We start from the raw sequence: 18,128 nt of genomic DNA on the forward strand, positions 1-18,128 counted from the left end.
CTTAGTCCCCAGGACTTATCGCACCCCAGTGGCTGATACTCCTGCTACGAGGTTTATTCCGCCCTTTCGTGGTAGAGCCCCCAGCCGAGGAAGCTCCCGTCCAGACTCTTCCAGGAGCAAGCCTAGGAAAGGTTCCAAGACTTCAAAAGGCAAACACTGACTCTCCTCCTCTCCAGACAGCAGTAGGAGCCAGACTCAAGATCTTCTGGCAAGCCTGGGAAAAGAGAGGTGCAGACGCCCAGTCTGTCAGTTGGCTGAGGGAGGGTTACAGGATACCATTCTGCCGCAAACCCCCTCTGACCACTTCTCCCATCAACCTCTCTCCCAACTACAAGGAAAAGGACAAGAGGCTAGTGTTGCACCAGGAGGTGTCGCTCCTGTTACAGAAGAAGGCAGTGGTTATAGTCCGGGACCATCAATCCCCGGGCTTCTACAACCGTCTCTTTCTGGTGGCCAAGAAGACAGGAGGTTGGAGACCGGTGCTGGACGTCAGCGCGCTCAATGCTTATGTCACCAAGCAGACGTTCACTATGGAGACGACGAAGTCGGTCCTAGCAGCGGTCAGGCAGGAGGACTGGATGGTCTCGTTGGATCTGAAAGATGCTTACTTTCACGTTCCTATTCATCCAGACTCCCAACCTTTCCTGAGATTCGTTTTTGGAAAGGTTGTCTACCAATTCCAAGCCCTGTGTTTTGGCCTAAGCACAGCTCCTATGGTGTTTACGCATCTGATGAGGAATATTGCAAAATTCCTCCACTTATCGGACATCAGAGCCTCCCTTTATTTAGACGACTGGCTGTTGAGAGCCTCCACGAGTCGTCGCTGTCTGGAGAGTCTCAACTGGACTTTGGACTTGATCAAAGAACTGGGTCTGTTAGTCAATTTAGAAAAGTCCCAGCTCATTCCCTCCCAATCCATTGTGTACCTGGGAATGGAGATTCGGAGTCAGGATTTTCGGGCTTTTCCATCGGCCCCAAGGATAAGCCAAGCCCTAGATTGCATCCTGAGCATGCTGAAGAGGAGCAGTTGCTCGGTGAGACAGTGGATGAGTCTCACAGGGACCCTTTCATCGTTGGCCCTGTTCGTCGAGCTAGGGAGACTCCACCTCCGCCCTCTCCAATTCCATCTAGCAGCTCATTGGGACAAGGGTTTGACGCTCGAAGCAGTCTCTATCCCGGTCACCAAAGAGATGAAGACCACTCTCTTGTGGTGGAAGACCAATCTCCTTCTCAGGGAGGGCCTATCGTTGGCGATTCAGACCCCCAATCTTCATCTCTTCTTGGATGCATCGGACTCGGGCTGGGGCGCGACCTTGAACGGACAGGAGTGCTCGGGAACGTGGAACGAGGAACAGGAAACGCTCCACATCAACTGCAAGGAGCTACTAGCAGTTCATTTAGCCCTATTGAACTTCAAGTCCCTCCTGCTAGGCAAGGTGGTGGAGGTGAACTCCGACAACACCACAGCCTTGGCTTACATCTCCAAGCAAGGAGGGACCCATTCGAGGAGCCTATACGAGATAGCAAGGGACCTCCTCATTTGGTCAAGAAGTCTAAACCTCACCCTAGTTACGAGGTTCATTCAGGGCAACATGAACGTCTCAGCAGATCGCCTAAGCAGAAGGGATCAGGTCATCCCCACGGAATGGACCCTCCACAAGAGCGTGTGCAACAGACTTTGGACCTTGTGGGGTCTGCCGACAATAGATCTGTTTGCCACCTCCACGACCAAGAGACTTCCTTTGTACTGTTCCCCAGTTCCAGACCCAGCAGCAGTTCATGTGGATGCTTTTCTGCTGAATTGGTCCCATCGCGACCTTTACGCATTCCCACCGTTCAAGATCATAAACAAAGTCCTTCAGAAGTTCATCTCGCACGAAGGGACACGGCTGACGCTGGTTGCTCCCCTTTGGCCTGCAAGAGAATGGTTCACAGAGGTACTACAATGGCTGGTCGACGTCCCCAGGACTCTCCCTCTAAGAGTGGACCTTCTACGTCAACCTCACGTAGACAGGTTGCACCCAAACCTCCACGCTCTTCGGCTGACTGCCTTCAGACTGTCGAAAGATTCGCTAGAGCTAGAGGCTTTTCGAAGGAGGCAGCCAGTGCGATTGCCAGAGCAAGGAGGGTATCCACTCGTAGAGTCTACCAATCCAAGTGGGAAGTCTTCCGGAGCTGGTGTAGAGCCAATGCAGTTTCCTCTACCAATACCTCTGTAACCCAAATAGCTGACTTCCTATTACATCTAAGGAATGAGAGATTCCTTTCAGCTCCTACGATTAAAGGGTACAGGAGTATGTTGGCTTCAGTTCTCCGCCACAGAGGTTTGGACCTTTCTTCCAACAAGGACCTTCAAGACATCCTTAAGTCTTTTGAGACTTCTAAAGAACGTCGTCTACCCACTCCAGGCTGGAATCTAGACGTAGTCTTAAGGTTCCTTATGTCACCTAGGTTCGAACCTCTCCAGTCAGCTTCCTTCAAGGACCTTACCCTCAAGACTCTTTTTCTCGTCTGCCTTGCAACAGCTAAAAGAGTCAGTGAGGTTCATGCCTTCAGCAAGAACATTGGGTTCACATCCGAATCTGCAACATGTTCTTTACAGCTCGGATTCTTAGCTAAGAATGAACTTCCTTCACGTCCTTGGCCTAGATCGTTTGAAATTCCTAGCCTCTCCAACATGGTAGGTAACGAGCTAGAAAGAGTTCTTTGCCCTGTCAGAGCTCTGAAATTTTATCTTAATAGGTCAAAACCTATTCGAGGACAGTCAGAAGCCTTATGGTGTGCAATCAAGAAACCTTCGAGGCCCATGTCCAAAAACGGGGTTTCGTATTATATAAGGCTTCTGATTAGAGAAGCCCATTCTCACTTGAAGGAGGAAGACCTTGCTTTGCTGAAGGTAAGGACCCACGAAGTGAGAGCCGTAGCTACTTCGATGGCCTTTAATAAAAACCGTTCTCTGCAGAGCATAATGGATGCAACTTATTGGAGGAGCAAGTCAGTGTTTGCATCATTTTATCTTAAAGATGTCCAGTCTCTTTACGAGAACTGCTACACCCTGGGACCATTCGTAGCAGCGAGTGCAGTAGTAGGTGAGGGCTCAGCCACTACATTCCCTTAATCCCATAACCTTTTTTAACCTTTCTCTTGAATGCTTTTATTGTTGTTTTTATGGTTGTTACGGTAGGCTAAGAAGCCTTCCGCATCCTTTTGATTTGGCGGGTGGTCAATTCATTCTTGAGAAGCGCCTGGGTTAGAGGTTGTGTAGAGGTCCTTTAGTAGGGGTTGCAGCCCTATATACTTTAGCACCTTAGAGTTGATTCAGCCTCCTAAGAGGAACGCTGCGCTCAGTAAGGAAGACGAACTTAATAAAGGCAGAGTAACGGTTCAAGTCGACTTCCTTACCAGGTACTTATTATTTCATTGTTATTTTGATATAACTGATTATATGAAATACGGGATACTTAGCTATCCTTTAGTCTTGTACACTGGTTTTCACCCACCCCCCTTATCGGGTAAGTTTAATATTGAAAAATGTTATTTTTATTAGTAAAATAAATTTTTGAATATACTTACCCGATAATCATGATTTAATTGACCCTCCCTTCCTCCCCATAGAGAACCAGTGGACCGAGGAAAAATTGAGGAGGTGTCAACAAGAAGTACTGTAGTACCTGGCCACAGGTGGCGCTGGTGAGTACACCCCCTTCTAGTATAGTGATAGCTGGCGTATCCCTCCCGTAGAATTCTGTCGGGCAACGGAGTTGACAGCTACATGATTATCGGGTAAGTATATTCAAAAATTTATTTTACTAATAAAAATAACATTTTTATATATAAGTATCAAGGGGGTATATATTGAAAATTCAATAGGAAAGGCAAGAGAGATCAAGTGACTGAATCTGGATTATGACTTACTACTATATACTACCATAAGTCCTTCATATAAGGCACAAGAAAAACAAGAATTTATATTTGATTATCAAGATGAGCATCAAATGCGGACTGCAATCAGAAGAGAAGAAATGCAATTAATGTTTTAGTAGCTTTGCAAAAATGTAAGCATAGAAATATCAAGTGGTTTTTTATTACTTATGGTTCACATAAGTGCACAAATGATTATATTATAAGCAATACTATACTGTACTTAATATAAAAGTACTTGGAGAAAGGCACTCGATAAAAAAACTTTTTATTTCTAAGTGAAAATTACTCTTAATATATCAGACTGGTGTGATACTGAATTTTTAATTGAATGTGTTGCAACCAATATGGATAAAGGCTAAGGAATATATTTAAATTTCCAGATTAATTAATGTATACTGTTCCTAATTATAGGAAATGATTGGAAATTCAGTAGAGATAAGATACGGAATGAGGTAATTAGGGGTACCACAGGAGTTAGAAAACTATCAGATAAGATCCAAGAAAGTAGACAGGTGGCACGGTCATGTCATGAGAAGAGATGAACAGTATATTGAGAGGAGAGTAATGGAAATGGAGGTACAGAGGCCAAACCGAAGGTGGTTGGACTGTATCAAGGATGAGCTTCGATCAAAGGGATTAACCGGTGATGAGGTGTGGGACAGAGGTAGATAGAGAAAGCTGACCAGAAACATCGACCCCACATAGAAGTGGGAAAACATGTAGACAAAGAAGAAGAAGATTGTAAATTCAGTGAAGAGATTCTTTGAATTCACTAATCATAGGGTACTCCAAGTTTCCTAGAGTTGCGTAGGGACATACGAGGATTTGTTCATAACTTCTAAGAATTAATTGTATAAATTCCTTTGGAAATGCTTTCTTGGACTCCATCCTGAAGTGAAAAGCTTTCATCTTGAAGATTAAGACCCTAGCAATAAGATAAGATAAGATGCCAGATTTTTATACAACTGCTTTATCTGACATTGAATCAGGATATGAAAGCCCTGGTATGTGTGATTACAATATGTAGCACAAAACCCTGCAGTTCATTGAATAATTCTTAATTCTATATTTTGACAAGGTTATCTCATTAGCTTATTCTATACAGGGTGGTAATTTCAATATACAGTACTGGTAAATACAGTATGTATGCAAGTGTGTAACCTTCAGTATATTGTACTATTCTTTAAAAAAGCAAATGTTCCTTTTAAACTTGTAGGTACAGCACTGTCTTTATACAGTCTTTATATATAATAGATGATGCAGTATATGTATTAGTGTTATGACAATGTTTCTTTCTGTTGCAGAACTGAATTGGATAACATGACGTCAGTGTTTGGCTCCATATTTCCTGGACCTATCCACCATCGACAACCTCTGAACCATCTTAAGGTCTGTGCCAAGAAAACCTGAAGAGGTTAAGAAGCATAATCATGTCCTATCAAGTATTAGTCTCTTTTTGGTGAGTGTTCCCATAGATTTTCATTTATTTCAATGTAGTTTTAAGTCTGTTGTAGTGTATCCAGCTAGTTAAATCAGGATTTTCTTCTGAAGGCAAATACGTAGTCCTAAGTCAACTGTAGCACATACAAGCATCTTTTAATTTTACGAATTCCTCACATTTGAGGTACACTTGTCACTATGTTTACTCACTTTCTACAACACAGAGGATGTACAGTGGTACTATTCATATGCCCCTACCACTTGGGCTATTTTCCCTGTTGGAACCCCTGCGGTTATAGCATTCTGCTTTTAGTTTAGTTTAAACCTCATGTGAATTTATTGGGATAGATTCGAATTGTACTAATTTATTTTGCTATATTTAGTATATATGTAAGATGGGAAAGTTAGGTTAAGGATTCGTAGTGGCAAGCGTATTCAAGAAGTGTTAGTAAATAAAGAAATTTATTAACAGTCGTGGCTATTGTAAAATGTGGCACGTACCGTATATGTATTCCAACATTAAGCCTTGTACCCTAAGATTGGGTGGCTACAGAGATGAACAAAACAAGTCACCGCAACATTCTTTCTTTAACTGCCAAAGGGGTTACTGCACTGTAATTGTTCAGTGGCCACTTTCCTCTTGGTAAGGGTAGAAGAAACTCTTTAGCTATGGTAAGCAGCTCTTCAAGTAGAAAGACACTCCAAAATCAAACCATTGTTCTCTATTCTTGGGTAGTGCCATAGCCTCTGTACCATGGTCTTCCACTGTCTTGGAATAGAGTTCTCTTGCTTGAGGGTACACTCGGGCATACTATTCTATCTTGTTTCTCTTCCTCTTGTTATTTAGAAGTTTTTGTCCTCTTGTTATTTTGAAGTGTTTATAGTTTATATATAAAGGATTTATTTTACCATTATTATTGTCCTTAAGTTTCTCCTGTAGTTCATTTCATTATTTCCTTTCCTCACTAGGCTATTTTCCCTGTTAGAGCCCCTGGGCTTATAGCAGTCTGCTTTTCCAACTAGGATTGTAGCTTAGCAATTGATAATGATAAACCTGACACAATTGTTTCATACACCTATACAGTAGCCCCATAGGGTAATCTTGAGGTGCACTTTAGGTATCATGTAATGGTCTTTGCACCGTTCCTTTGGAAACAAGTTATAGCCTACTAGCTTTTTAGCTTTTTGCTGTACCTCCATTCCCACTCCCTTGCTTCCTTCTTTCTGTCTACTCTCCATCATTTGGCTCAATACTTCACAATATTCTAAAAGTTTCATTCCAGCTGTGACAAGATTGTGGAATGATCTTCCTAATCAGGCTGTTGAATAGGTGGAATTTCAGAAGTTCAAACTTGCAGCACATTTTTTTTTTTATGTTGAACTGGCTGACACAAGTCTCTTCATAGTTTATATATGTCAGATCTATTTTAATGTTTCTGATCTTAAAATATTTTAAATTATTCATTACTTCTCATGTCGATTATGTATTTCCTTATTTCCTTTTCTCACTGGGCAGTTTTTGCCCTATTGGAGCCCTTGTGTTCATAAGTATCCTGCTTTTCCAACTAGGGTTGTACCTTAGCTAGTAATAGTAATAATAATATTAAAGGTATTCTTTTCCATTATGGCTTTCACAAATGTTTTAATTTAAAACTGGCTTAAATAGGGAGTGCTCATGGCTTTCGATTCTTACGTATTAATTCCCAAGATGAAGGAACGCCTAGTATGTCTGAATCTCCTGATGAATGTTTGCCGTGCACTTAAGTACTATTAAATCAGCAGAAATTAACATTGTTTTTGGTTGTGAAATTATGTTCGTGTATGTACTGAGGTGTGCAAGAAAGTTGCTTGCAATGAATACGTATATATTTCAATGTTTGGCCTGTGTAGCTTATGCTTCAGTTTTTAACGCAGTTTCCCATAATACTCGTTTTCCTTTTTACTCAATTTCTGGCTATATAGAAAATGGTCTCGATGGCCTCGTAGCGTAAACTTTAATAATTATACAACGTATCTCCAGGTTTCTGATTTATTATTATTATTATTATTATTATTATTATTATTATTACTAGACAATCTACAACCCTAGTTGGAAAAGCAAGTTGCTATAAGCCCAAGGGCTCCAACAGGGAAAAATAGCCCAGTGAGGAAATGAAATAAGGAAAAAAATAAATGATGAGAATAAATTAACAATATATCATTCTAAAAACAGTAACAGCGTCAAAACAGATATGTCCTATATAAACTATTAACAACCTCAAAAACAGATATGTTATATATAAACAATAAAAAGATGCATTTCTTTTTAATTATGCAGATAAATTGGTAATGAATATACTATTCGTCTCATACTATATCGTAATGTAATTACAAAGGTAATTCGCAAGATAACATTTACTCTCGAATTCAGTTTATTTACAAAGGCCTCAGACATGTCCTTCCACTCCCGTCTGTTTATGGTCTTTCTATGCCAGTCCACACCCGCAAATTTTCTTAGTTCGTCAATCCATCTTCTTTTCGTTCCCCTGCATCTTTTGCAATCTCTAGGGACCCATTCTGTTATTCTTAATGGTATCATTCTTATTATATGTCCTGCCCACGTCCATTTCTTTTATTTGCTTGTTGAAATATCTTCTACTTTAGTTTGCTTTCGTTTCCATGTTGCAGTTTTTCTGTCTCTTAGTGACATTTTCATCATTATTCTTATTCTTTCCGTAGTTTATTTATTTATTTATTTATTTATTTATTTATTTTAGTTGTAATCAACTTAGATCTATGGCTTTAATAAGGCTTCAAGTTTCTCATGTGTAAGTGAATATTTGTGAGATCATATGATTAAATACTTATTGCTCTGTGTGTGCATATATATATATATATATATTATATATATATATATATATATGTGTGTGTGTGTGTGTGTATATATATGTACAATTTATATGTATATATATGTATATATATAAATATATACAATTTATGTGTATATATATATATATATTATATATATATATATATTATATATATACATATATATATAATATATATATATATTATATATTTATATATATATATATATATACATAGGCCATATGATATTCTTGTGAATTTCTTCATAGAGTGTATATTATCAAGTTTTACTATTCTGTTCTGCAAGCATATGCAGTATATAGTAAATGATATTGCCAACAACATACGATTTCCACTACCCACCAAAAGTCTCATGTGCCAACTGCCTGTCTTTTCAACATGTACATCCATCCAATTACTGATGTTTGATACATCAAACGTGTGTGTATATATAAGCATAAATACATATCGTCCGTGGCTTTAATTCCTTTAAAGCTATTGTATTTATTGCATTAGACGGCTGTAGATACTGTATACCAAGGTGTATTATTATTATTATTATTATTATTATTATTATTATTATTATTATTATTATTATCATTAATATTGCTAGCTAAGCTACAACCCTAGTTGGAAAAACAGGTTGCTATAAGCCCAAGGGCTTCAACAGGGAAAAATATTTCAGTGAGGAAAGGAAATAAGGCAATAGATAAACTATATGAGAACCAATGAACAATTAAAATGAAATATTTTAAGAAAAGTAATAACATTAAAACATTCTATCATAAATAAACTATGAAAAGATATTTATGCTAGCCTGTTCAACATAAAATCATTTGCTGGAAGTTTGAACTTTTGAAGTCCCACCGATTCAACTACCGGATTAGGAAGATCATTTCTTAACTTGGTAACAGCCATGGCACCAGCCGCCCGTTGAGATACTACTGCTAGAGAGTTATGGAGTCCTTTGACTGGCCAGACAGTACTAAATTGGATCCTTCTCTCTGATTACGGTTCTTTCCCTTTGCCTACACAGACACCGAATAGTCTGGCCTATTCTTTACAGATTCTCCTCTGTCCTCATACACCTAACAACACTGAGATTGCCTAACAATTCTTCTTCACCCAAAGGGTTAACTACTGCACTGTAATTGTTCAGTGGCTACTTTCCTCTTGGTAAGGGTAGAAGAGACTTTTTAGCTATGGTAAGCAGCTCTTCTAGGAGAAGGACACTCCAAAACCATACAATGTTCTCTAGTCTTGGGTAGTGCCATAGCCTCTGTACCATGGTCTTCCACTGTCTTGGGTTAGAGTTCTCTTGCTTGAGGGTACACACGGGCACACTTTTTCTCTACTTTCTCTTCCTCTTGTTTTGTTAAAGTTTTTATGGTTATATAGGAAATATTTATTTTAATGTTCTTACTATTCTTTAAAATATTTGATTTTTCCCTTGTTTCCTTTCCTGACTGGGCTATTTTCCCGTTGGGTCCCTGAGCTTATATCATCCTGCTTTTCCAACTACGGTTGTAGCTTAGCATTTAATAATAATAATAATAATAATAATAGAATACTGTGTAGCATTGAGCCTCATGATGGAGAAGGCAAAACTATTATGTATTCTATAGACTCCCACTGTATACAGTATGTTAATGGGATATATCCCTAATAATAGAATACTGTGTAGCATTGAGCCTCATGATGGAGAAGGCATAACTATTATGTATTCTATAGACTCCCACTGTATACAGTATGTTAATGGGATATATCCCTAATAATAGAATACTGTGTAGCATTGAGCCTCATGATGGAGAAGGCACAACTATTATGTATGCTATAGACGCCCACTGTATACAGTATGTTAATGGGATATATCCCTAATAATAGAATACTGTGTAGCATTGAGCCTCATGATGGAGAAGGCATAACTATTATGTATTCTATAGACTCCCACTGTATACAGTATGTTAATGGGATATATCCCCTCTCTGGTCAATTCCCTGCCACGACGACAAATGGTTAAAAGATCGTCCGAAACACGGGGCGCCTCTGCATGACATTGTGTATCGAACCTCCCAAGCAGGGTTGCCAGGTTTTCCAAATGAGAAAAGGCCAACGTCTGATTAACTGGAGCTTTAAAAGGCCAACCTAATTGTAAAAAAAGGCCGAAAATATATCATTTAAGACTAACCAATTTCAAAAAGGCCAAAATTAGGTGTCTAGCACGAAAAAGGTGTTTTGTTTTGTTTACCATTTTCCTCTTCTTCTTTGCCCGCGCGAAAGTCCATCACAGCTGCTTGTTGGACCAGCCGATGCCAGCTGTTCCTAATGGTGATTGTGATTGTGTTGCGAGGGGGGGAGGGGGGATTTTCCCCAGTTTGAAGGGGGTTATTTTAGTTTTTCCTTTTTTTCCTTTTTTATTTTTGATGGTAGTAGGTTGAAAGGGGGGTTGGTCGCTATTAACAAATTGTAAGTTGAAAAACATTCTTGGTTTTAGGTAGGAAATTTATCTTTTTAGTAAAGTTAAATCTATTTACAGAAGTGGTATGATCTTTCCATGGGTCTCTCTCTCTCTCTCTCTCTCTCTCTCTCTCTCTCTCTCCAAGTTAAATTTATTTACAGAACTTTATGATTTTTTTCATGGGTCGATTATTGAAATTGCCATAAGTCTCTCTCTCTCTCTCTCTCTCTCTCTCTCTCTCTCTCTCTTTCTCTTTGTGATGTTTCCAGGGGTCGTTTAATGAAATTGCTCTCTCTCTCTCTCTCTCTCTCTCTCTCTCTCTAAGTTTATTTAAGGAACTTTATGATTTTTTCATGGGTTGATTATTGAAATTGCCCTAAGACTCTCTCTCTCTCTCTCTCTCTCTCTCTCTCTCTAAGTTTATTTAAGGAACTTTATGATTTTTTCATGGGTTGATTATTGAAATTGCCCTAAGACTCTCTCTCTCTCTCTCTCTCTCTCTCTCTCTCTGTGATGTTTCCAGGGGTCGTTTAATGAAATTGCTCTCTCTCTCTCTCTCTCTCTCTCTCTCTCTAAGTTTATTTAAGGAACTTTATGATTTTTTCATGGGTTGATTATTGAAATTGCCCTAAGACTCTCTCTCTCTCTCTCTCTCTCTCTCTCTCTCTCTCTCTAAGTTTATTTAAGGAACTTTATGATTTTTTCATGGGTTGATTATTGAAATTGCCCTAAGACTCTCTCTCTCTCTCTCTCTCTCTCTCTCTCTCTAAGTTTATTTAAGGAACTTTATGATTTTTTCATGGGTTGATTATTGAAATTGCCCTAAGACTCTCTCTCTCTCTCTCTCTCTCTCTCTCTCTGTGATGTTTCCAGGGGTCGTTTAATGAAATTGCTCTCTCTCTCTCTCTCTCTCTCTCTCTCTCTCTAAGTTTATTTAAGGAACTTTATGATTTTTTCATGGGTTGATTATTGAAATTGCCCTAAGACTCTCTCTCTCTCTCTCTCTCTCTCTCTCTCTCTAAGTTTATTTAAGGAACTTTATGATTTTTTCATGGGTTGATTATTGAAATTGCCCTAAGACTCTCTCTCTCTCTCTCTCTCTCTCTCTCTCTCTCTGTGATGTTTCCAGGGGTCGTTTAATGAAATTGCTCTCTCTCTCTCTCTCTCTCTCTCTCTCTCTAAGTTTATTTAAGGAACTTTATGATTTTTTCATGGGTTGATTATTGAAATTGCCCTAAGACTCTCTCTCTCTCTCTCTCTCTCTCTCTCTCTCTCTCTCCAAGTTAAATTTATTTACAGAACTTTATGATTTTTTTCATGGGTCGATTATTGAAATTGCCATAAGTCTCTCTCTCTCTCTCTCTCTCTCTCTCTCTCTTTGTGATGTTTCCAGGGTTCGTTTAATGAAATAGCTCTCTCTCTCTCTCTCTCTCTCTCTCTCTCTCTCTCTAAGTTTATTTAAGGAACTTTATGATTTTTTCATGGGTTGATTATTGAAATTGCCCTAAGACTCTCTCTCTCTCTCTCTCTCTCTCTCTCTCTCTCTCGCTTTACAAACATGAAAACAAAAACACAACAAATGATAATAAAATAGAGACAGAGAATGCTGTCCATGTAGTTTATTTGCTTCCTTATATCCTTTCCTCACTGGGCAGTTTTTTCCATGTTGGAGCCCTCAGGCTTATATAAGCATCCTGCTTTTCCAACTAGGCGGTAGCTTAGCTATTATTATTATTATTATTCATGTAATTCCCACGTTGTAAAATGGTTATTGCCCTTAGAGAGAGAGAGAGAGAGTGAGAGACTTGGGCTTATAGCCTCCTGCTTTTTATAGTGTTGTAGCTTAGCTATTATTATTATTATTGTTATTATTATTATTATTATTCCTAACGTTGTAAAATGGTTATCGCCATGAGAGAGAGAGAGAGAGAGAGAGAGAGAGAGAGAGAGAGGACTGGCTAACTGACTGACTTAAAGTGCATACCAACCATCGTAATGTATATCTCAGTCCTTTCATGAATAACAAAACAAATTCCAATGCATTCACCCATTTATTCATTTCCATTCTCCCCCCTCCCACCCTTCCCCTAGTTGGGGGGAAAGGTTGGGGGAACCAGTAGGAGTTACGAACATTATAAAACTCAACAGAAGGACCTGGTAATTGTAGATTTCCAGTCCAAGCGACGTCATTAAATCCGAATAAGGCTTTTGAAGGATCGCCAGAGAGGTTCAGATGCCTTCTCTTGGTACGTAATCGAGGTTTGTGGGTTACTTGTGTTCCAACACTATTCGCGATGTGTGTGGAAACCGCTTTTCCTCTAAGGCTTGAAGGTTTAAAGGTCGCTAATGAATGGCAGAGTTAAGGGACAGTGACATTGCCCTAGCAAGCAGGACAATACCCCAGAGACTGACCATATACATATATGATCAGCATATGTGTATATGGGCAGTCTCTTGGTTATTGTCCTGTTTGGTAAGGCAATGTCACTGACCCTTGCCTCTGCCATTCATTAGCGACATTTATAGCCATTTCTTGGCCCTCCATGGTCCACATGGAGGGTCAGGGAATGACGGCTGATGACTCATTCAGATAGACCTATAGGCTCCCCCAAACTTCTCTTCCTTGGCTACCTATGGAAAACCCATTTAGGTGTGCGTTTGTTTGTCTTCATTAGTAAATTTTATATCAAATCTTAAGTGGTTTGTTTTAAATTGACTGGTTTTATTTAGATAAAAAAGGAAAATAGAGAAAAAAAATCAATTGAAGCGCAAGGATGCGAAAGAAGGAGCATATTTTACTTAAATAAAAAGGAAGAAACATAAGAAAAATAAAATGAAGGGTAAGGATGCGAGAAAAGAAGCGTATTTTATTTAAATAAAAAGGAAAATCCATAAGAAAAATAAAACGAAGTGTAAGAATGCGAGAGAAGGAGCAGATTTTATTCAAATAAAAAAGGCAAATATTAGATTTAAAAAAATGATCAAGTAAAGTGCAAGTATGCGAGTGAATTATAAGATTTTATTGATATAGAGAAAAACCACAAATCAAAAAAAAAAGAAAAAATCAAATGAACTGTAAGGATACGAGAGAATGGGCAGATTTTATTAAAAAAAAAAAAAAACCCAAAAATCCAAAAAAAAAAAAAAAATTAAGTGTAAGGATGCGAGAGAAGGAATAAATTTCATTAAAAAAGAGCAATCCGTAAAATAAACTCGAGAACATCAAAAGAGAAAATAATAACGTATAAAGATGCAAGAGAAAGGGGCAAAGAAAGAAGGCATCCCATAAATCAAACAGCCAGGTAAACTCGACCTTTGGGAGAGATGACCTCCCTTCCTCTTTCTCTTCCCCTCCTCATCTTCCTTTTTCTTATTTCCTCCTCTTTCTCTGCTTTTTCTCTAATCATCCATCTCCTCCTCTTCTTGTTTCTTATTTCCTCCTCCTCCTGCTCCTTTTTTCTATCCTCCACCCAGACCTTTGGGAGAGATGATCTCCCCTTCTCTATTTTCTCTCCTCCTCATCTTCCTCTTCCATCTCCTCTTCCTCTTGTTTCTTCTTTCCTCCTACTCCTTTCTTCTCTCCTCCTCCTCCTCATTTTCCATCCTCCACCTCGACTTTTGGGAGAAATGACCTCCTCTCCCTTTTCTCTTCTCCTCCTCATCTTCCTCTTCTTATTTCCTCCTCTTGTTTCTTCTTTCCTCCTACTCTTTCTTCTCTCCTCCTCCTCTTCTTCATTTTCTATCCTCCACCTCGACTTTTGGGAGAAATGACCTCCTCTCCTTTTTCTCTTCTCCTCCTCCTCATCTTCCTTTTCTTTCTTATTTCCTTCTCTTCCATCTCCCCTTCCTCTTGTTTCTTTTTCCTCCTACTCCTTTCTTCTCCCCTCCTCCTCCTCATTTTCCATCCTCCACCCAAACCTTTGGGAGAAATGACCTCCCCTCCTTTTTCTCTTCTCCTCATCTTCCTCTTCTTATTTCCTCCTCTTCCATTCCCTCCACTTCTTGTTTCATCTTTCCTTCTACTCCTTTCTTCTCTCCTCCTCCTCCTCCTCCTTTCCCATCCTCCGCCCAAACCTGTGGGAGAGATGACCTTAATAATGCAGCTACGTAAAGTTTTGGGTCTTAATCACTCTTAATTGCAGGGCTCTCGGGGTCCTGGCGATACTCTAAATCAAGTGGAGTACGTCGTGCTAGGTTTATTATCCTTTCTTCAGACGATCCATTTATCTCCGTCGTTAACATCCTGAGATGCTGATGTATTATCCGTCTGTGAAGCAATGTATATGGTAAATGAGTCATTTATCTTCTGGGGTGTGTGTTGTGATGATATACGCAGCGCGGATTTTGATGAAATACGACAGTATTGTGATGGAATACGCAGTGCGTATTGTGATTAGATATGCATTGTGTATTTGACTAAATACGCCGTGTGTATTGTGACGAGATACGTCTTGCATATTGTGAATAAATACGCTGTGTGTATTGTGATGGAATACACAGTGAGCAGTGTGTATGGTGGTGAAGTACACAGGGCGTATTGTGGTAAAATACGTCATGCATATTGTGATGAAATACATTCTGCGTATTTACACGAAATATGTCTTGTGTATTGAGCCTTGCGTATTGCGACAAAATACGCCTTGTGTATTGAGCCTTGTATATTCTGACAAAATACGCCTTGTGTATTGAACCTTGCATATTGTAATAAAATACGCCTTGTGTATTGAACCTTGCATATTCTGACAAAATACGCATTGTGTATTGAGCCTTGTGTATTGCGACAAAATACGCCTTATGTGTTAAGCCTTGCGTATTGCGACGAAATATGCCTTGTGTATTGAACCTTGCGTATTTCAACAAAATACGTCTTGTGTATTAAGCCTTGTGTATTGCGACAAAATACGCCTTGTGTATTGAACCTTGCGTATTGTGAAGAAATATGCCTTGCATATTAAATCCAAAGAATTTATATCAGTTCAGATGAAGAAATGGGTTTGAGTAAAACGCTCTACTGTGAAAATATATATATCTATATTTTTCTTATATACATAATTTCTGGAGAAAACAGACTTGAGATGAGAAGAGGCAGCATCAAGAGTCATTGAACGTACGTTTGTGTAAGCAAATCCAAACATGGCGGCTGTTTGAGAAGCTTATGCCGAGAAATAGTGAGTTTTCTAAATATTTAATTCACAGAATCATCAAACTGATGCTAAAGAAGATGATTTCAACACCTAATTAACTTCGAGGAAACTAAATATAAACTGTTAAGCATCTCCTTCCTTGAAGGGTTTATGCAGAGAAGAATAGTTCTTACGTCTTCCATTTTTGAGTTCTGTCATGTGTGGATTTTGTATAAATGTTTGTTTGAAAGCAAACTATCCGTTATATACATCCATAATAAATCTATTTTCAAAACATGAAACATATACTTTTATTAAAAGTATATGAGATCTTTTGATGAGAAGTATTTCATTGTTTATATTGGCTTAAAAAAACGTTCAAGTACCAATAAATACCTTACATATAACTAAGAAAATTAAACAATTATGCATATATTGCAAATATATCGAATAATCTATGATTATCTAATTGCTTTTTATGAAATTTAATATCTTATAGCAACCGTGAAGGCACAGTAAATATATGGATGTAAATGTTCTATATAGATTATTGTATGCAATTAACCTGTCAGTCCAAAATTTCTAAATAAAAAACCTTCAACATTTTTTCACATAGGTTTCCAAGTTTCACTATAACTCCCTTAAGGTGTAACATTTTACAAAATAAATGGGCAGGTACTCATTTTAAGACCTTTGGCGTTGGTTATTAAAAAAATGTATTAAGGCACAAAGACGTCTCTGAAGACTAAGGCTAATTCCTTTAAAAGTGAAGTATTTACATTGAAGTATTTTATTGTGTATTATTATAAGGCGGCAAAGTTGGTCTTCTCGGCCTGCGCTCTCTATTTAGCCTTTCGGAATTATTGTGTACTTTGTTATTTTGGAAAGTAAGCGACCCACTCCGATATCTACTCACGGGCACCTGCGTGTACATGTAATAGCTGCGCTCCGAGGTAGCATCGCAGGGTCTCCTGTATTTCGCAGACGAACTGATATTGTCATATTCTGAGGGTGCTGCATACAATCTTGGACCGTCCTCCACTCGTTTGGTCTGGCATTTAGGGTCGCCCAAATCCAAGTCCCTAGGTGGTGGATAAGATGGCGGAGGGGGTAGGAAAGCCGCCCAGTTTACCTGTACGCATGGGGATCCTTCTCTCGAAATGAATTGTCTCATGTGAGTACCTCTCCCATGGCATCTTACCGGCGATGACTGCATCAGTAGAGAAGTCGTAGCGTAAGGTTCTGTCATCTCTTCTACACGGCGAGGTCTTGGCTCTGCATATACGTTCAGTTGGTGATCTGAGGGAAGTAGTTTGATCGAAGATAGTGTGGTATTTCCAAAGGTACTGGGTTGCCATAGTTTGTGTTCACTGTACATGTTGATAGAGGGATGGCTTGGGTAAGTTGTTGGATCTTGGTAGACCACTGGACTCTGAGATGTATTAAGATTAGATTTTTGATGAAGTCTTCTAACATAATACAAAGTGGCTGCAAATAACAGAAGCACAACCGGCACAAGCAAGTATATTAACCAGGTTTGTTGGCCCGGGGCATAAAGCACCGAAGTACCATCGCTGATGTCGCGAGAAGAATCCCGTTGATGAGGCTGTCTATTAAGGTCAGTCCCAAGATCCATTAACACTGGACTGCTGAAGGGTCCCAGTCCAGCTCCTGTTTGTGCAGCTACTCTTACTGTGTAAAGACGGCCAAGTACTAGATTGCTGATTATTAGAAACGGCTCTGATACTGCTTCAGCTATCTGACTTCCATTATGTGTGAGAGTGATCTGGTAACCTATGACCTTCCCACGAGATTCTTTAACTGTCAGAGTTGACCATGTTATAAGTGCTGAACCATTTTCCTGCACTGTGAATTGAACATCGGCAGGGGACTCCATTGGTACTGTAAAAAAAAGCAATGGTATTCTGAATTAGTATCTTTATAAGTTAATATTGATACAAAGTTTTAAAATATGTGATTTAGATTTCTATAAAAATCAGATATAAGCATTAGACAACAGTTGAGTTTAGTATTTGGAAATATCCTTATCATTTACAAGCTAAAGAAATTAAACCAGTGAGGCTGTTATCAATATTACTTACTGTCTTCTGGTGTTATAAGAGTAAAAGAATTCGATGGTGTTCCTTCGATACTCCGCCAGAATGGAACAACGAAGAATGTATAACCTGTGTACGGTTCCAAGCTGTGTAGATGATGAGACGATGAAGAGGATCCTAATACGGTAGCAACATTAATTGTTCCATCATCAGTCACAATATACACAAGCACACCTTCAATTATTTCTGGGTTGGTTAGGAACTGCCAAGTTAGCAGAG

The 18,128-nt window shown here is 39.0% G+C and overlaps 1 protein-coding gene across 1 annotated transcript in view; it reads right to left on the minus strand.

The window, feature by feature from the left end:
- Window positions 1-16,582: 16,582 nt before the first annotated feature.
- LOC137617693 (roundabout homolog 3-like) overlaps window positions 16,583-18,128 on the minus strand; it is an 11,053-nt gene continuing 9,507 nt past the window's right edge. The window contains exons 3-4 of the mRNA XM_068347692.1: window positions 17,895-18,128; window positions 16,583-17,694 (exon numbers count right to left, since the gene is read on the minus strand). The exon at window positions 17,895-18,128 is cut by the window's right edge and continues 1,293 nt beyond it. Coding sequence (XP_068203793.1) covers window positions 16,583-17,694; window positions 17,895-18,128 — 1,346 coding nt within the window. The remainder of the gene's footprint in view (window positions 17,695-17,894) is intronic.

The sequence above is a fragment of the Palaemon carinicauda genome, chromosome 23 (assembly GCF_036898095.1).
Source record: "Palaemon carinicauda isolate YSFRI2023 chromosome 23, ASM3689809v2, whole genome shotgun sequence".
NCBI lineage: Eukaryota > Metazoa > Arthropoda > Malacostraca > Decapoda > Palaemonidae > Palaemon > Palaemon carinicauda.